Genomic DNA, 18,115 nt, shown 5'->3' on the forward strand with positions numbered 1-18,115 from the left:
TCCATCTCCTTCTTTATTACAGCCTGTTCTTGGTGGCACACTTCTGTGTCATGTATACATCAAGCTGTGCTCTAGACTACATAATACTACATAATAAAAAAAAAAAGCTTTCAGTGTGGTGTACGCAGCAACATCAAACCATTGTATAAGCAGATATACAGTGTTTGAATATCATAAAGCTGCTTAATGTTCATACTTATATCTACCTGTGTGGTTGTTTTGGCTTGATTTGATGAGAAGCAACATACTTTTAGAACACAGTTTGTGATTTCATTTCCCCAGCAAATTAAATAACATCTAAAGGAATCAGTCCTGAGTGAAAAACTTGACAGTGACTCGATAAACAAGAAACATTATTCTCCAAGCCTCCTGTACACATTTAGGGGCTGCTGCAGTACTCTTATTTGTAGGGATGCACAGAATCGGCCAACATATCAGTAAAGGGCAAGGAGTAGTGATTAGTATCCCACTATGGAAATTGATGTAATACGTCAGCTGTAGGCAAACACAAGGCTTCAAGAGACTCCAAGACCGTCTTTGAAAACATGAGCAAAGGAAGGTTTCCTTGTTGGATTTTTGAAGGTTATAATGTGGAAGGTATCAGGCATCCCTTACTTCTAAGCTGTTTAGGTTTAGACTTTAAAAGGTCACTTTCAGGTTTTGGGTCCTGGTTCAGAAAAGAGTCTACCAATCCTGGCAAAAGGATGTGAGGTGTGTCAGCGATCTTAGAGGTAGGGCTGCCTAAAAGGACAAACTTAGGGCAACAAAGGCTCAAGTACCCCACCCCCAAAAGGTTTAAGTGACCCACCTGCTGTCATGGGTCCAGGTGACCTGCATCTGCTCCCTGGACCACAGCTTGACCTCCCAGTGCGGCATCTGTTACAACAGGGATGATAGTGATTAAAATGTAGAATTTCATAAGCTTGCAGGCTGGGAGAACGTTATCAACTGGGACCCAAGGGGCTGGCCTGCCGGAGCACCGCTCAGTGGGATTTGATTACGATCACCTTCAGGACATGGTGAGAGTCCGCTGACAATTAATTAAACCTACAGGGAGATCCCATGCGGCCGCAGGCAGGGGGAGTGTGGATGTGTACATGCTGCAATCTGTCCCAGTGTTTGTAGAGTTTTAATTGTGTCAATTAATTGCTTCACACAGCGAGTATCTGGAGCCGAGCCACAGGTGCAGTCAGGTTGCTCCACTTGTTTTGTTTCACGTCATCATCGTATATAATGTCATGCTGTTCAGCAAAGATGGTGACCTAGTCTGACATAAGACGTAACTGAATAATCTTACACAACCCAGAGTAATGAGGCCTACGTTATCTATACCCAACATTTTTTCATAGATCAGTTCCAATATTACCTGCTGATTCTATTGTGTTAACGTGATACTTTCTTGTAAATTAATTTGTGATTAATAGATTTTCTACTCACCACAATTAAAATTATAGCCAGCATTTCAAATAAAAAATAAAACACTGAAATCTCTAAAACGACATATACATAGTTACCAGTTTTAAATACCCTATTATATTATTATACCCTATAATCACTAACATTACATTACAATCAATAAAATGCAACTAAGAGGCAAAATTCCCAGAAAAAAATACAGACGACCTCAATATCGTCTATACAGTAATTTTAATATCTCTTAGCCCAAACTATTGTAAGAACTTTAATGTCTCCATTACCTGCTTCAATGGCCCTGTTCAACACCCAATGCTGCTATTATTACTTGGACATATTTCTATTATTTACTATGCTACCATTTCTGCTTAATTATCATTACTATTATTATCATATTATCAACATTCTATGATATCCACTGCTGCCATTATCTTTAGTGATAACCATTTTCTACTAGTTGTTTTTGTCTGCTGTCATATGAATTAAGTGTGTGGTAATTGTTGTTTTTTATTATGTTGTGTACACACGACATCCATTGCACTTCAGTCCATCCTGGTAGAGAGATCCCTCCTCTCTCCCCGAGGTTTCTTCCTGCTAAAATGGTTTTTAAGGGAGTTTTTCCTTATTCAATGGAGGACAGAGGATGTCGTGTTGAACAGACTGTAAAGCCCTCTGGGGTAGATTTGTGATTGGGGGCTATATAAATTAAATTGTATAATTCTTGTGATTAATGCATCATTTTTATTTATCCGGCCAAAAATTGGTCTCAGCCTTACAATTTTGACAAATACTGAACAGTTAACTTAAACTGGATGAGAAGTGTGAAACTACTTATAAGAATGCTTAGTATTAACTTTGACTTTTCTTCGCACCTGTTACCAACCAGACAACATTTTATATTCTTATCATTCTAAGAACATTCTGAATGATCATTTTGGAGTAAACAGTAAAACTGAAACCCATCTTGGCTGCATGGTTACCAGGGCCCCTCTGTGTCCATAGCCCATGTTGTCCTCTTACATAATGCAAAAGCCACACACGGCTCCCGGCGCTTTACTCATCCAAACGAACAGATTATGTGTGCAGTCCATGCAGGGACAGGGATGTACGTGGGCAGGGAGGTGGGGCGGATCCCTCAAACTGAGCGGACTTAAAGCTCCTGACAAAGCAGAGGAGGTGCTGCAGGACGTGACAGAGTTCAGACCTGAAGCCCCGCGTGCAGGCTGAGCGAGCCTCGAGATGTCCGCAGTGCTGAACAGCTGCTGCTGCTGCTGGATCGTCATCACTCCGTGTTTCTAACTCCATGACCTCACCTGTGACAACAGCCGGGAAGTAAGTTCTCTAATCTGCTCATCCTCTGGTTTGTCATTCTGTGAACTTCTGTATGTAGTCAGTGTAGCAACGTGAATGTCTTCTCGTGTCATGTCATGTGTGGCCGGGGGGGTTGCAGACTTATAACTTAAGTGTAACTTCATGTTCAATTCAAATAATGCTCAATTTAAAATTAAAACTGTACTCGTGGATCAGGGTAAAGTTAATTCTGTTCTTGCAACAAATATTCAGGATATAAAGACAGATTCATGTTCATGACAGTTCATGTTTCAATTGGTTGAAATTAAAGTTTTATTATTTTATTATTTAATAGTTAAAATCGTTGAACAGCAGTCGGATAAAAGTTTAAAACGCCCGTCTTGGAATTTTTTTTATATCATTGAATTAAGTTAAGAGAAATATTAGTGATTTCAACTACAAGTAGGGATTTAACAGGGTGGAGGAAACAGTGGTGTTACATTAAGCTATTCATCTAATATGTTTTGATACTATCAGATGACAAAAGTTAATTTTTTCAATAGATATCTGGCTTGGTTTAGGATGAAAGTCCCACATTCAGGGTGTATTGTACTTTAGACAGCATCATTTGACAAAGACCTTGACATTTTCAAAGCTGCCGTCATAATCCACAGGTAAAAATGGGACGTATTACCGGTATTACAGCCACGAGGGACGCCATATGTCACAGCATGTGCTCTGTCCTCAGAATAAATTGTAAATCTACTTTTAACTATTTAATTACTGTTTTTTAATGTAAAACTGAGATTCTGTGACGTTTGTCCACATTTTACTTCCAACTTGGGGTACAGAGCAGCTAAAAGTATTTTTTTCTGTATGTGTAAATCAGATGTCGTGAGGCACCACAGTGTGATATATCTGCTGCTTAGGAACCAAAGCAGGTCCCTCAATGAGGATCGATGAGCCATGAAATTGATGTTGCTCATTCTTTTATATTCTTTAAAGCTGTATTTGTTTTTGGTGCGACCAGGTTTCCATCCTCTGTAGTGTTTGTATATCCCGGCGACCTTGAGTAACCTGTAGAGACCTCCATCTTTCAATCACCCACGTATTTGCCAAGTTTGCTTAACAGCGAGACAAGTTTGTGGTACAAAAAGTGTGGATCGTGAGATAAATAAATGAAAGATGGAGCTCATTTAATGTAACCCTCCCCTACTATATATTCTGCCAATGCAGCAGAAAGTGAACTGTCAAGTAGAGTTGCAGTGAGTAGCAAAAAAAATATGTTGGATGTGTTGCGTAACGCTATGTAAGTATATTCTGACTGGGCACATCCTCAAAAGGATTTATAAGGGGGAAAAAATCATTAACTTTAAAATCCATACTTGTATAATTTCCTTTCATGTTTTCTGGCAGCTGTAAAAGCAAACTGTAAAGTTGCCTGAGCAAGCAAAGCAAAGGTTAGGCAGTCTTTCTTGGAAATTATTATAGAAGTAACTACACCATCAAACAGGGGCAGCGGGGTTTCCACTTGCTGACTGACAGATGTGTTGTCCTGTCCTACATAATGGCTCTCTATTGACTATTGAGTCTTGTTAATTTAGCTTCCTTCTATAGACGCAGCTACCTGAAACGTCCAGCCTGATGTAACCACAGGCCATTTGATAATTGATACTGAGTCAGGCCGTTTCTTTCATTATGTCTTCAAGTCCCCTATTAAAGCTTTGCTTGGCCCTTAAGTCCCATCATCCGGAGGGCAGGGGAGCTATCAACGTGTCTTTTGCGAGGTGGTAAGGAGGGAGACGAAGCCTCCTGGAATAGAATCTGCTGACTAGGGAGTGGACCTACAGCAGGAAACGTCTCTCCCATTAAAGAGTCGACGGAGAGAGTGTTCCTGCACAAGAGTGCAGCAACTCTCTGAGGGTTTCCTCCACGTTATTCTCTTCCGTCACCGGTGTCTGATTTATTTATCTTGTACTATGCTGTATCTGAGTTCAGGACAGGGGTAGTGTTTCCACCTCGTCTTGGTTATTTTTCCTCACAAGAGAGTTTAAAACATCGGACAGGGCGTGTAACAAAGTGTGCTGACTGGGCTACTACTGGGTCGGAGCCCCCTGCAAACCCTAAAACAGTAACAATCTATACTCCTTGACATGTACCAAGGCCCCCGCTGAGCTCTGGATCCCCTGAATCAATCCGACTTTTCCCCCCGTTCAGCACCTCTGCATGCTGGAAACTCACTCACTTTGTGTTTGTTTGTTTCCCCTGCAGGTATCCTGAGGAGTGTATCCTCAAATGATGATATCCTGGTGACTCAGGATATAAAAATATCAGTAAATCAACTCTCCAACTCCAACCATTAAAGGATTCCAGTATGAAAACCTCAACGTGGATCATGTGCAGCCTGGGAGCATTTTGATTGATGGAACATCTTCAGCCACAGGATTAAGATTAGTCATCATAACTGCCCCTTGCAATTGGATGACACTTATAGATATTGACTGTTGAATTATGTGGACCACGCAGATCAAATGGAATTAGTGACCAGCTTTTGTATTGTAAGCATCTCTTGAGAGCAAGTGTGTCTATGTGGAAGAAAGAGAGAGGGCCAGTTAAATCTAATTAAGCCCCGCTGAGCATGTCCCAGCATGCTGCTTGGCTCACCAGGGTGCTTATTCATTTGCACTACTGATTAGCCCTGTGGCTTGTGGGACACTGTGACTTCAGCCTGCTGACATCTGCCAGATTTCACTATGTGATCCTCCCTCTGGGCTTAGAAATCACACTCACATATATAACAAAGTCTGCAGGATCATGCTGTGCCTCGTAGCTTCCGACTGCTGAATAGAACGTGCACATTAAAAAACAACCTTCAAGCATTCCCTCACTTTCAAAATGAGCGACGCAAACTACTGGGTTGTGGACTATGATCTCTCTTCTCCTGCTCCACCCGGGTTCCCCAGGGGCCCGACGGTTCTGCAGCCCATGGCGGGGCATCCGGAGCAGGGAACGGCGCTGTGTTTCGTCGGCCTCCTTGTGCTGCTGCTGCTCTTTCTCGTCGTTCGCTGCGTCCGGATCTTATTGGATCCGTACAGCAGCATGCCAGCCTCGTCGTGGACGGACCATAAGGAGGGGCTGGACAGAGGACAGTTTGATTATGCACTGGTGTGAAGATAAGGGGTGATCAGTAGATGAGGAGAGGGATGGATTTGGAATGAATGGTTATTTTTTGATGGATGATGTTTGCTCTGTGCCCCACTAAAAGCCTCTATTTTAAGTCTCCGCTCCTTAAAATGAAAGAAACTGCGGTATGTTTGTTGTTTGGTTGGGTATTGTAAAGCAAGCTGTAAAAACAGCAACAAACAGTATCTTTATATGGATTTAATTCAGAGACAAAAGGAGCAGACACACCAGAAGTCCTGCATCCATTTTAATGCCCAGTAATTCTGTATGTATTATTGGAGACGCATGGTTTGTATGATGTTACGCTGCAGCTTCCAGAGTGGAAAACGCTGCAGGAAGACAGCAATCAGTGTCGCAGCATTACGTTATGACTATGTCATTTTGTAAGTCTATAAGAGAGCAGAGCTGCTGCAGGAGAGGTTGAATAAAAGAGAAATCAAATGAGCTTAGGGTAGACGCCGAAGTCGTTTAGACAGAAGTAATATGCACTGTTACAGCAAGGCTGTCAGCTTTACATGATGATGCTCTGTAAAAATGAGCGTTTTGAGCCTTTTTGGAAGTGCAGCTGAACCAACAATTTACAAGATGTCGTAGGTTTCTCTGGAACTGTACACTTTTTTTAAAATGTGAACTTTGCTGGATATTGTGAGGCATTTGTACAACCTCTAACATGATCCTCAGGTATAATGATTTATAACGAACCAAAGCATCTATCATTTGAGGGAATGACAAGCTTTAGCTACTATTTTTATCACCTTTTTTTTTTTCTTTGAAATTCTCTGCGTCCTGAATTTCAATCTTATCCACTTTAAAAGCTGATGTTTATAATACATAACAGTTAATACAACACATTTTATTCAGGGTTCTCCTATTTCATGTCACCATCCCTTTAAGAGGCTTATGAGGCTCAGTGTGGAGAGTCACGGTGCTGACTCAATACGTGTCATATAAAGTTATGATTATGAAATGCATGTACACCCATTTCCTTCCCTAATCCTTTTTGCCTTTAGGACCCGTCCAGTGCACCAGCCAAATCTGTTCAACAGTGCCTGTAGGAATATGAGAAAAGCTAATGTCTATTTCATACTAATTATTTACTGCTCCTTTTGTGACTTCTTTTATAATATTGTTTTTGCCCTTATTGTACTGCAAAGCCCTCTCTTTATAAATAAACTTAGTATTGATATTTTAGTGATTTGTTAAAAAGTTGATTTGTGTAATTAATGATGACCAAAACACTGTTTATCAATACCAAATATAATGTATCTGGTCCAATTTCCTGGATGTACACTCTTGCTGGTAAAACTTTGATATTTTCCTAATGTTTCGTTAAAGTAGCATTCAGTTTTTAACGAAATAAAAAGCTTGTACCTTGTCTTTTTAGCAAGTTCCATCACTTTAAAGACCACACACACACACACACACACACACACACACACACACACACACACACACACACACACACACACACTTTTACTTGAGCTAACACTGTCATCCCTGCAGCTCTACAATCAATATAAGCAAGATTTAGAGCAGATAAAATCAATAGAATAATCAATACGAGGCTCGTAAAGAGACACAGTCAGTTAATTTGCCCCCCCAAGTTAAATATAGCCCTACGCTGAGTGACATCACAGCACTCTGCTTGTTTGGATGAGCAAAACATTTAAAAGAGTAAATCAATGGCAACATATTTCAAAGGATTCACACCTGTCATCACAAAAAAGCAATGAACAATCAAACAATATCTAAAGTGATCCAGGAAAACATTATATGGGACTTAGTTTTAAAGTGTATTCCTGGAGTGCATCTTCATTTGGGTTTCCCCATATTTTAGACTCCCTGGCTTTTGCTTCAGGTTGTGGCCTCTCTCACTCAAGGACATCTGATTAGCTGTGACCTCTTCTGGATACTTTGGGAACTACAAGTATGAGCCCAATGATCATTGCGGGATCAGTCAGGGCTTCTACACTCCGAGGAAACGCATGAGAAACGTTTTATAGTAAAAACTTATTCAAACCTACTTTTACAATAAACAATTGTGCTCAAAGTATGGAAGATATTGATGGATTGGTGCATATTGGATACACGGATACAATTCATGACTCAAGAGTCATGATGTTGACTAAATTATGAATTATACTGTATATGTGGATTTCCACACTACATTCATTCAAGAGTTGTCCTGATTACCATTATATTAACTACTGCAGAGAACCGTATTACTTAAAGAGTTGGAGGTTTGGTCATTAAAATATTTACAGATATTACACTCAGGATGAACTGTAGTAACTTTGGTGACTTTTCTTCTAGAGCATCAAATCAGTCGGCAACCTCAGGAGTGCCTTAAAGTTCTTTCTAGTAGCCAGCAAGGGAAGTCTATGAGAAATACTATGATAATTACTTCAGAAAACATGAAAACAAACTAGTAATTGAGACCATAAAGTCTCGATTACTAGTTTCAAGCCTTCAATACAGCATGATGTTCATTTAGTCAATCATGGTCTCATTTAGAGTAAAACGGACGTATTTAACAGGTCGCTACATTGTCCGGTCTGGAAATTGTCTCTGTTTGTGTCTTAATGACTTTAACTCATTTTAAAGTTTTAATTTTAACATTTTGGTCACCTAAAAATGTCTTATTTGTAATTTGATTGTGCTGAGCTCCATCCTCTCGTGTCACTTCTGGTAGCAAAAAGATGGTGAGAGGGAAAATCTAAGAGTCCCATCAGCTAAATGCTAATGGTAAGCAAAGGTTAGCATGCTAAATTAAAGCTCGTATGCTAAACTAAGACGGTAAACAAGGTTAGCACCGTCATTGTGAATACGTTAGCATGGACATGTTTGCAATGAGTTAAAGGGATAGTTCGGAATTTTGGACATAAGACCTATTTTCCAAGTGAGCCGGTGTGTTCGAGACGTCTGGAGACGTTTTCAAGAAATTTCATTCAGTTCTTCTAGTTGCCGAGTTCGCTTATGCTATGGCTAGCGCAAGTCAATGGTTCTTAGCTAGACAGGCATTAAAAACAGTCTTGCCCACCCCACAGTGCACCCGAGGCAAATCAATCAAAACACTAGACTGTCGATGTACATATCTGTGTTGATAGAATAATATTTGAAACAAAACTAACCTCGCATCGCATGAATCATCCCTTTTTTGAGGAACTAGTTTCTCAGCAGCAGCGGAACTTTACTTTGCTCCGTCGGACTCAAAACTCTAAGACGCGCCGCCCGAAATACTGCCCGTAAATAGGCAATCGAACCATATGTCCAAAATTCCGAACTATCCCTTTAAGGTAAGTTATCTGGGGTCATGTACCTGGCACAAACAAGTGGACAGCCAGAATAACTGGGTTTAAAAAGCCCTTTTCAGTTTACAGTTCATCAGGCTCCAACAGATGGCTGGAAGCACAGTGTAACCCCCCCTCATTAGTCCGGCAATTAACAGGGAAGACTTTGCTTCAGTGGGTCCTGACAATTTTCTTCCTTGATAAAACCAACAAAGGCACTCAGTTCCCATCACCCTCTCACATGTGCATGCCACACAGATATGCAAATGAGGCTGAAAAACACGACCTTAGGCTGACATGCATGGCAGGAACTGTTCTGTGCAACCATACTGTATGTTACACTTCCAACACGCCGCAATATTGCTGTGGATGACGGTGTAAATCAATATTACTGTTGCTATTAATACTACCAAAATTGTTGTCATTTAGTCGTTTCTCATTGATTAACATACAAAGTTAATTTTTTAATACCATAATTTTTAGTTAAAAAGTCAGTTACTGTTATGGCTCAGCTAATTTGATTACCTCTAACTTATTATTCCTATTACTTCTTATTATTTACATGCAGACGTTAGACACCTGTGTCTTTCAGTTCATAGACACACTGAAAAGCAGATGTAAACGGTATGCAAATACCATCCTGGATCTGGACAGGATAATTACACGGTAGTTGTACTCCATCCCACAGAAGTACACAGAAACCACCCTAAACACACAAACACCAACAGAAGCGCAGCCAACAGATATGGTTGATAACAATGGTTGTTTATTTCTGTTTTTAAGACGTACACGTAACTCTGTTTTCCCTGGCTGCAGTTATCTCCCAGTAAGATTACAGACTTTACAAGAACATGACTGAATACTACACCTATGGGTTTACACATCAACACAGCTGTGCTCCTAACTGATGAGGATGGCACAAACAAAAAAGAAGAGAACACTCATCTGCATAACAGTAGTGATTTTATCAGCCTGCTTATCTCCCTCCATGAATAGTATCAGTGGAGAGCTGAAGAAGAGGACGGTGCCGGGACTGGAGTGTATGTCAGCATGGGTTTAGGAGGAGTGTGTGAGCAATTGTGTGTGTGTGTGTTTTAAGGGAGTGTGTACTTGCTTCAGGGTAAACACATTCGCCAAGTGTGTTTACCTTCAAACTATGACGTCCTGGATCGTCGCTAAGGGTGTCCTCAGCTGCTTTCCTGGAGTCGTAACCAGGAAACGTCTGTCATGAGCATGACTTACAATGGAGTATAAAGGAAACTTAAAACGATTGTGTAAATCTCGTAGAATATAAGGAAATATAACGCATGTACATTTTGCCAAAAGCAGAAATAAAAGGCCACTACAAGTTAATGTTAAATGCTACAACAGCATGACAATTGTGCCACTAGAGGGCGGTGTCAGTTACACAGCAATATGTAAAGTTTGCGAACCTTACCTAGCATTAGCCACAACATGCTAATGATCTTACCAGACCAAGCAAAGCAGTAACAACGAAAACTCCTTTAGTGGGTTTAAATTGAGCCACATCGTGTTTTATTTTATCGTGATTTGGACTTTTCATTTGTAATAAAAGGAAGAAATGTCATTTCTTCCCTCAAAAGTCACTGTGTCACTTCTGTTACTGTGTTGTAACCTGATACAACCCAACTCTTTATCTCTTAAAAAAACATTAGTTTTACGAGACCATTAACCTGCTGAAAACATACTGCAATGCTTTCTTTGTTGAGTTAGTGCTGAGTTACTGTTGTGCTCACAACACGAACGACGCTGTGATTAGGACACGCCCACCGCATTTCATTAGCCGCTCAACGATCAAGGTACTTCCGCCTGTTAGAAAAAACACAGAATACCGGAAGTCTCCAGAATAAAAGTACTCCCGTTAATTTTACGAGCAATTATTGTAGATTGGCTGTACAATTGTGGCGCAACGCGGGTTTAAACTAACTAAACCGTTGTTTTTTGGAAAGTAGAACATATTCCGCTTGATTTAAGTGCTAAATATTTTACCGCCACGCCTCGTATTTACGAACTTACCTAGTTTTTAGGGCGTCCGTTTTTTCTTCGAGAAAACGTGGGGAACAAAACCCGTACGTCTCTTTTCATTCACATCGACTCAAGTGACTGCAAACCGCGGCGGTCTCTACCGGCAGATCTTATTTTGAAATGAACAGCAGCCTCTCTTCACCGTGCTTAACTTGACACCTAAACCGTGACGACGGGGCCACTCGCCTCTCCTGCGGTGAAGTCGTCGGGCAGACAGCGGTACTGAGGCGCATCTCAAGCCGAAGAAGGCTGGAACAAAGTCACACTTTAATGTGGATTTTATTCTCCTGCCGACAGGCTTGAACAGTTGATCGTTTCCATAGAGCTGCTGCTGCTGCCAGGTGAGTCTCTAACGCATCCCATCTCTTTCAACAGTAGAAGTTGTACTTGTTTCACCGTGTAAATATTACCTACTGTGCTCCAAGCTGTTTTTCAGTCTTGTATTTAACCAGGCAAAATATATTTAATTCCTATATCCTATGTAGGCTTTTTGAGTTTATAATATAGTCTATTATTATTATTTAGGGTTTTTGAGTTTATAATATAGTCTATTATTATAATATGCTTGGTTGTTCTGTGGAATTATTAACAGTGAGTAATATTCCTAAAGGATGTTAAACTTACTTTATTGTTCATAGCTTTACTGTGATTAATTAATGATAGCATTTTGTAGCAGAGGTATAGCGACATGTATGTGTCAAATATTACAATATGGCATCCATAAGCCCTCTCTCCCTCCCTCTCTCTGTCTCTTCCTCTCCCTCCCTCCCTCCTCCACCTATGACTCTGTCCACCTGCAGCATAATGGACCTGCTACCTGACGTATGGAGGCAGGACTACTGGCTTCCTCCAGGAGTGACCTGGAGTGACGTGGAACAGCTGGCAGACTCTGACCGACCACGACCCCAGGACCTTCTCATAGCTCTGCCCCTCGCACTGGGCTTTGTAGCCCTACGCTTTGTGTTTGAGAGGTGAGACTCTTGGGATACTGTAGACAAGTAAACACAGACCCAGAAATAACACCTGCAGCCTTCTATTAAGAAACAATCGCCTGAGGGTTTTTTATTTAAGACAATGGAAAAAGCCTGTATTATTTGACCTGGCTCCAACATGTAATTTAGCATCTCCAGCATTTGATGTGGGTGAGTGAGCAGGTATTTTGGCAGAGCAAGCATTTATTATCCTCTTGGGAAAAGCAGCCGTTGGTGACTGGAAAGAGAGAGAAATAGAATTGCTGCTACCTTAATGGAGGGTTTTCAATTAGCTAGTTCAAATTACAGCTGCAAACAAAATTCTGTTATCCACATCTGATGATTTTATTATGCTTCGTTATATTCATTTTGAATACATAATCTATTCTCAATACATACTGTATCTATTATAGATTACACGTTTACACACTGGTTTAGGATAACAAAATATATAGTTTTGTAATGTTACATAACATAATAGATTTAGGTGCTTCTTTGGCTCTAATGCTAAATTTCTCTCTCAGTAATCAATAAAACACATCTTAAATACAAATATCTGTCTTAGTGGAAATACTACGCAACACACACACACACACACACACACACACACACACACACAGCTTTGTTGCATTAGTGAACACATACATTGTATATACAGTACAGACTTGGGTTATCCTGGTTCTATGTGTGCTTTAGGCCGACTGTTAAATGGCTTATTATGTATAGTAAGTATGGCTAAACAACTGCGAGCTGGTGCCGGGCTGTCCCGCCGTGGGTGTTAACGGTGGAACATCATTTGTATAAGCTCTCTTTTGTTGCCTCCAGGTTTTTTGCCCCACCCATGGGCAGATGTTTGGGGGTGAAGAATAGAATACAAGTGGCTGCTGCCCCCTCCACGAAGCTGGAGTCATTTTACACCCAGAGGAGCAGACAGCCGACACAGGTTGGCCTACAAAGGCTTCAGTGTGCATGCCATTATGTCATGTTTATGTTATCCAGAAGAACTATCAAAGGATCAAGATTATGTCCTTTTAAATTCCTTAATGGCTTAAAGGTGTTACTTCCTTGTGCACGGTAAAGCACGGAGCATAGCGAGGGTTGTGATGGTAACACATCCTTGTTCCTGGAAAACCTCACCTGAGGGAAAACAACACATTTAGATATCCCAATATGCACTCGTTGCCCTCTCTCAGCTTCTGGATAAATGCCAGAAAAATAACTCATATTTATTGCCTCTCTGTGTATATACAAATTACAAGCAAAGAATATAAAAAGGCTTTATTACACCACACAACCACATTTAATCAATCCCAACAGGCCTGTTTGTTTAAAACCTGCGCACACAATAACTTCACACTTCACCTATATAACACTTTGAAAGTAACTTAACACCAGTGTAGATGGTGAAGTTGATCTCTCTACCTCTGTCTGTTTCTCCTTTTTGTTATTTACGAGTACAATATAGACAAAAGTCCTCCAAGATCACATTCTCTCTCCATCCCTCCCCATTTAATCAATTTCTCATTTTCTTTTTCATGTTTCAGAATGAAATCCTTAGTCTGATGTCGCTGTGTGGCAAAACCCAGAGACAGATCGAGACCTGGTTCAGGCTTCGCAGGAACCAAGACAGGCCCTGTCGGACCAAAAAATTTGGGGAAGCTGCGTAAGTGCTCTCTTCACAAACTTTAACACTGTTCGCTTTGTGACTTCCCTTTCATCACCACTGCAAATCAACACGGTTGTGGGAAAAAAAAAACCTTTGGGAACTTGACTACTACTGCATAAAAACAGACGGGCGTCAGACTATGTTGGACGTTGTTGTAGCGACTATCAACAAACAACAATGAGCCAATGAGAGGGCTAATGCGGGGACCTGTGTCCAACACGGCAACAGCGTTCCTTTTCGTTTACTCCAAACAAACCAAACAGATTTACCTCTCAGATATAAGCAAAACTGGGCCATTGTAGAGGCGTAGAGGCCAACAGACAATAATGTCTCCCTCCTCTCCGTTACAAACAGACACTCAATCAGCTGTCTAGTACCTCACACAGGTGAATGCAATTACCCGCTGAGCCCCATGTACACAAACCATCAAACACATCTTCAATCACCAACGGTGACCGAGCGACAGGCATGCAGCCGAATACATTCCTTGCTCTTACAGACGTGTTTACTTTTTTAAAGTGCCTTCAATCTCTTTGAAATCTCAAGTGTTTTATTTTGCAGGTGGAGGTTCTTTTTCTACCTCACAGCCTTCATGGCAGGACTGGCCTGTCTGATTGACGTGAGTATGAGTTTCACAAAACGTTAAATAGCAATAAGATGAGTTTTATAGCTCTAATCTATCTTTATCTATATTTATTTTTTGTTCTATAGAGACCGTGGTTCTGGGATCTCAGGCAATGTTGGAAGAAATATCCAGTTCAGGTGAAGACACACAGTAACGTCATGTCAATGTTTTGAATGATGTCCTATTTCATTATTATGATTTATTTTTATTTTTTACTGTCCTCCTATATAAAAACACTATGATGAAAGCCTTCTTTTAGGTGGAATCTGATCATTATGGTCAAGTAGTCTGACAGAAATCTGAGCTTGACGGAAACAGATTCAATTTGTTGTAAAGATGAAATGTAATACATGCAAAATATGGAGAACTAACCTCTTTCCTTGTTCACATTACTGAGAACAATAGGCGTTATGTCATTAGATTCAGGAGGTTCCTTCTGCCATTTAAATCTGATTGCTAGATCAACAGTTTCACAAAGCCCAAGGAGACGTCTTCAAATGTCTCGTTTTGTCTTCAAGTTCAGTTAACGACCATAGAAGAACAAGGAAATAACTTTTGATTATCAAAATAGTCTGATGATACAATTATTAACTGAAAGGATGAAACTGTAATTCCGAATCAATGACTTGAGTTTTGCTCCTCTGTATGCTAACCACTTTGCTGCCACCAGTATGTGTTTTTGAATCACTTTTCATTGATCATTGAATAATGTTTGTGTGCAGCCGATGGAGCGAGCTCATTACTGGTACTACATGCTAGAGTTGGGATTTTATGGCTCGTTGCTCCTTCGGATTTCTGTGGACATCAAGAGGAAGGTGAGGAGCTGAACATTCATTCATTGATCAATGTTTCACAACGTATACCCCGAGTTTCAAAACTTAGTGCTACACAAATAGAATTATTATTATTAAATTGCCGCACAACACATTTGCCCTTTTTGAGGAAATAAATGAAGGTATTAGTGTTATGTTTGCTTCCGTCTGGTCATATTTCATTTCATTGCTTTGCCAGGACTTTAAAGAACAGGTGATCCATCATTTGGCTACCATCTTCCTGCTCAGTTTCTCCTACTGTGCCAACTACATTCGCATCGGCACCTTGGTCATGCTGCTGCACGACTCCTCTGACATCCTGCTGGAGGTAACATGTCATCTCTTATACTCTCCCACTGTCCTGCTGCTTTCACATAACATTGGTGGGACTCAACAGAGCAACTTGGACATTAAGAGTCTATTCAGGCCATAGACAAACAGGCACATGGGACCTTACAGATGTAGTTCATCTTTTCAGGGCACGTCACCATGGATTCATCTCTATGTTAGCCATTGGTCCTCCTCTGTGAAGCCCTACAAACTGTCTACATTCAGTCAGAGGCAGAGGGTCAGAGGTTCACGCAGTGCTAGAGGTTGTTCTTAGAAAATACGTAACTAGTTTGAGCCTTGATGGCTAAAAGCACTTTAGCAGTCCCGGTTTTGTTGATCTGTAAAATGGATTCCACATGACAAGTTAAATCTACTTCAAGGAACTATTTTGTATTGATTCGGTCCCTATGGAGTGTTTCCGAGCAGCGAGGTGAACATCTGCTCCCGGCCGGAGGCGAAGCTGCTGCTTCTGGGAGCAGAGCCCTCCAACTCTCCAACTGCAGGTCAAAGATGGCAGCAAAGCCAGACCGTTGAAAGCGGTTTCTGGTCAATCTGCACAGTTTCGTCTGATTTTGCGTGTAATTGAACGCAGTGGCACCAGAGAAAAGTATTAAGAATGACTATAAATAGCCAACCTTCTGACTGATGGTCTTGTTTACTAGAAGCATCAGTATCACATTTAGACTGTTTCACAACCAGTTAAAAGTTTGCAGAAACTTTAAAGAATATAGTATATAGTATTAGTCTGATCCATACCATCATTTCTTTTATTTATTTTTTTTTTGCAGTCTGCCAAGATGTTCAACTACGGCACTGGCTGGAGGAAGTCTTGTGACATGCTGTTTGTTGTGTTTGCTGTGGCCTTCCTCGTGACTCGACTGGTGATGTTTCCCAGCATGTGAGCTTTACTCCTTGTTTTTTCCATTATTTGGCAATAAAATGCTTAACTACTTAATGCAGCATGGGTAACTTGTACATGTGTTGCCAGAAACACCTTTTCCAACACGACGTTTAATATTCGATTACTTACAGGATCATCCACACCACCCTGGTACTGTCCATGGAGGAGTTTGAACCGTTTGTCGGCTACTACGTTTTCAATGCCTTGCTGATGGTGCTGCAGGCTCTTCACATCTTCTGGGCTGGCTTGATTTTGCGCATGGTTTATAAGTTCCTGAGAGGCAAGGTGAGAATCAACAGTTAAATAAACAATAGGGCATCTCTGACTAATATTTGTAATCCTTGCATAATAGCTTCCCAATGGAAAGACACATGGAGTAAATGTCATGGTAATCTCTGAATCTGCTTCTCTATCCAGATGGAAAGAGATGAACGCAGTGATGAAGACAGCGAGGTTGGAGAAGAGGATGATAGAGGAGGAGAGGAAAATGAGGATCAAGGAGGAGACTATTGTTGGGAGAGAAGTAAAGACAATCTGAACTCCAAGCTGTCTATCCTGACCAACAGTTGTGTCCTAAATAACTTGACCAACCACAGGGCATCTGTAGCCGACAGGATGCGTAAAGCTCAGTAATGTTTTGATATTTGTTTTCATATAATGTCCCAGTTTTTGATTCCCATAATTAAAACAGCCATGGTTTACATATTGAATATGATATATGACTGATAGGATCGATAACCCTATTTACTACAGTTGTAAGATGATGCCACTGTGCTTCACATTTAATGGACAAGTGGTGAGAGTTTCATCATTAGTAGTAAAATCGTGGCATAGCAGAGGATAGTTTCAACCCACTTAACCTATGGGTTATGAACACAGCATGATTCTGCTGTGCCACTCTGATCCGCACCCCAGACGGGACTCCAACCTATAATTCCTGGCTTAGGAAAAATCAGGAAATCATGAAAGTGAAAAGTGCCTTTTTTTTTTTATTGCAGCCTATGCTGCAGACTGTTTACACTGTTTGTTGTACTGCAAACTCACAAAGCTCATGTTCGAAGACCTTAACTAAGAAATGGCACAATAGCAACACAAAAGTTGGAAAGTTAGAAAGCTGATGCAAGACTTAGTTATAGACAAGAACAAGTGGTTGTTTAATACTGTATAATAAACAAATTGTCACACGACGTGCAGTAGACATTTAAATGCAGGAAATAAAGTAAATTTGTACTCTATGTGTGTCTATTGTGATGATTTAAGACACTGACATGTGATTCAGTTCTCTTTTAAATCATATGTACACTGCCCCATCATTGGACAGGTTATTTCATTGTTGTTGCATTATATACAATACATTTTATTAATTGTTTTAAAACAAATACTCTTGAGGCTCTCTCTACATTTTGGTCCTTACTGTTGACCTGTTTATGATCAATGCCACTAATCTGTTTTTTTGGTATTGCATATATTGTATATATTTTTATATTTGCATTCTTTCCGACTTAATACTGTAACTCTGCTGCACAGCGAGGATAAATAAAGCTCTCTCTTATCTTGTTTCAGCTGCTCTTGTCTTCTCACAGACTGA

At 40.5% G+C, this 18,115-nt stretch overlaps 1 protein-coding gene across 2 annotated transcripts; it reads left to right on the forward strand.

The window, feature by feature from the left end:
- The first annotated feature begins 11,406 nt into the window (after positions 1-11,406).
- LOC311012550 (ceramide synthase 2-like) lies at positions 11,407-17,590 on the forward strand. 2 transcript variants are annotated; one of them, XM_084008036.1, is made up of 11 exons: positions 11,407-11,557; positions 12,020-12,193; positions 13,019-13,136; positions 13,738-13,856; positions 14,421-14,478; positions 14,571-14,621; positions 15,207-15,299; positions 15,496-15,624; positions 16,415-16,524; positions 16,659-16,812; positions 16,945-17,590. In XM_084008036.1, the coding sequence occupies exons 2-11, from the start codon at positions 12,027-12,029 to the stop codon at positions 17,158-17,160; spliced, it is 1,215 nt and encodes a 404-aa protein (XP_083864162.1). In that variant the 5' UTR covers positions 11,407-11,557; positions 12,020-12,026; the 3' UTR covers positions 17,161-17,590. The 2 variants fall into 2 exon arrangements, with proteins under 2 accessions (XP_083864162.1, XP_083864161.1); XM_084008035.1 differs by having other exon boundaries at positions 11,412-11,563; positions 12,023-12,193.
- The last annotated feature ends 525 nt before the right edge of the window (positions 17,591-18,115 follow it).

This window comes from Eutrigla gurnardus (genome assembly GCF_963514095.1).
Source record: "Eutrigla gurnardus genome assembly, chromosome: 4".
In the NCBI taxonomy this organism is placed as follows: domain Eukaryota; kingdom Metazoa; phylum Chordata; class Actinopteri; order Perciformes; family Triglidae; genus Eutrigla; species Eutrigla gurnardus.

Excerpts from the sequence above, each read along its gene's own strand:
- LOC311012550 (XM_084008036.1), top strand. The coding sequence starts at position 12,027 with ATGGACCTGCTACCTGACGTATGGAGGCAGGACTACTGGCTTCCTCCA. Across the intron at positions 13,137-13,737 it reads GGAGCAGACAGCCGACACAG|AATGAAATCCTTAGTCTGAT; the intron begins GTTGGCCTACAA and ends TTCATGTTTCAG. Across the intron at positions 16,525-16,658 it reads CTGGTGATGTTTCCCAGCAT|GATCATCCACACCACCCTGG; the intron begins GTGAGCTTTACT and ends GATTACTTACAG.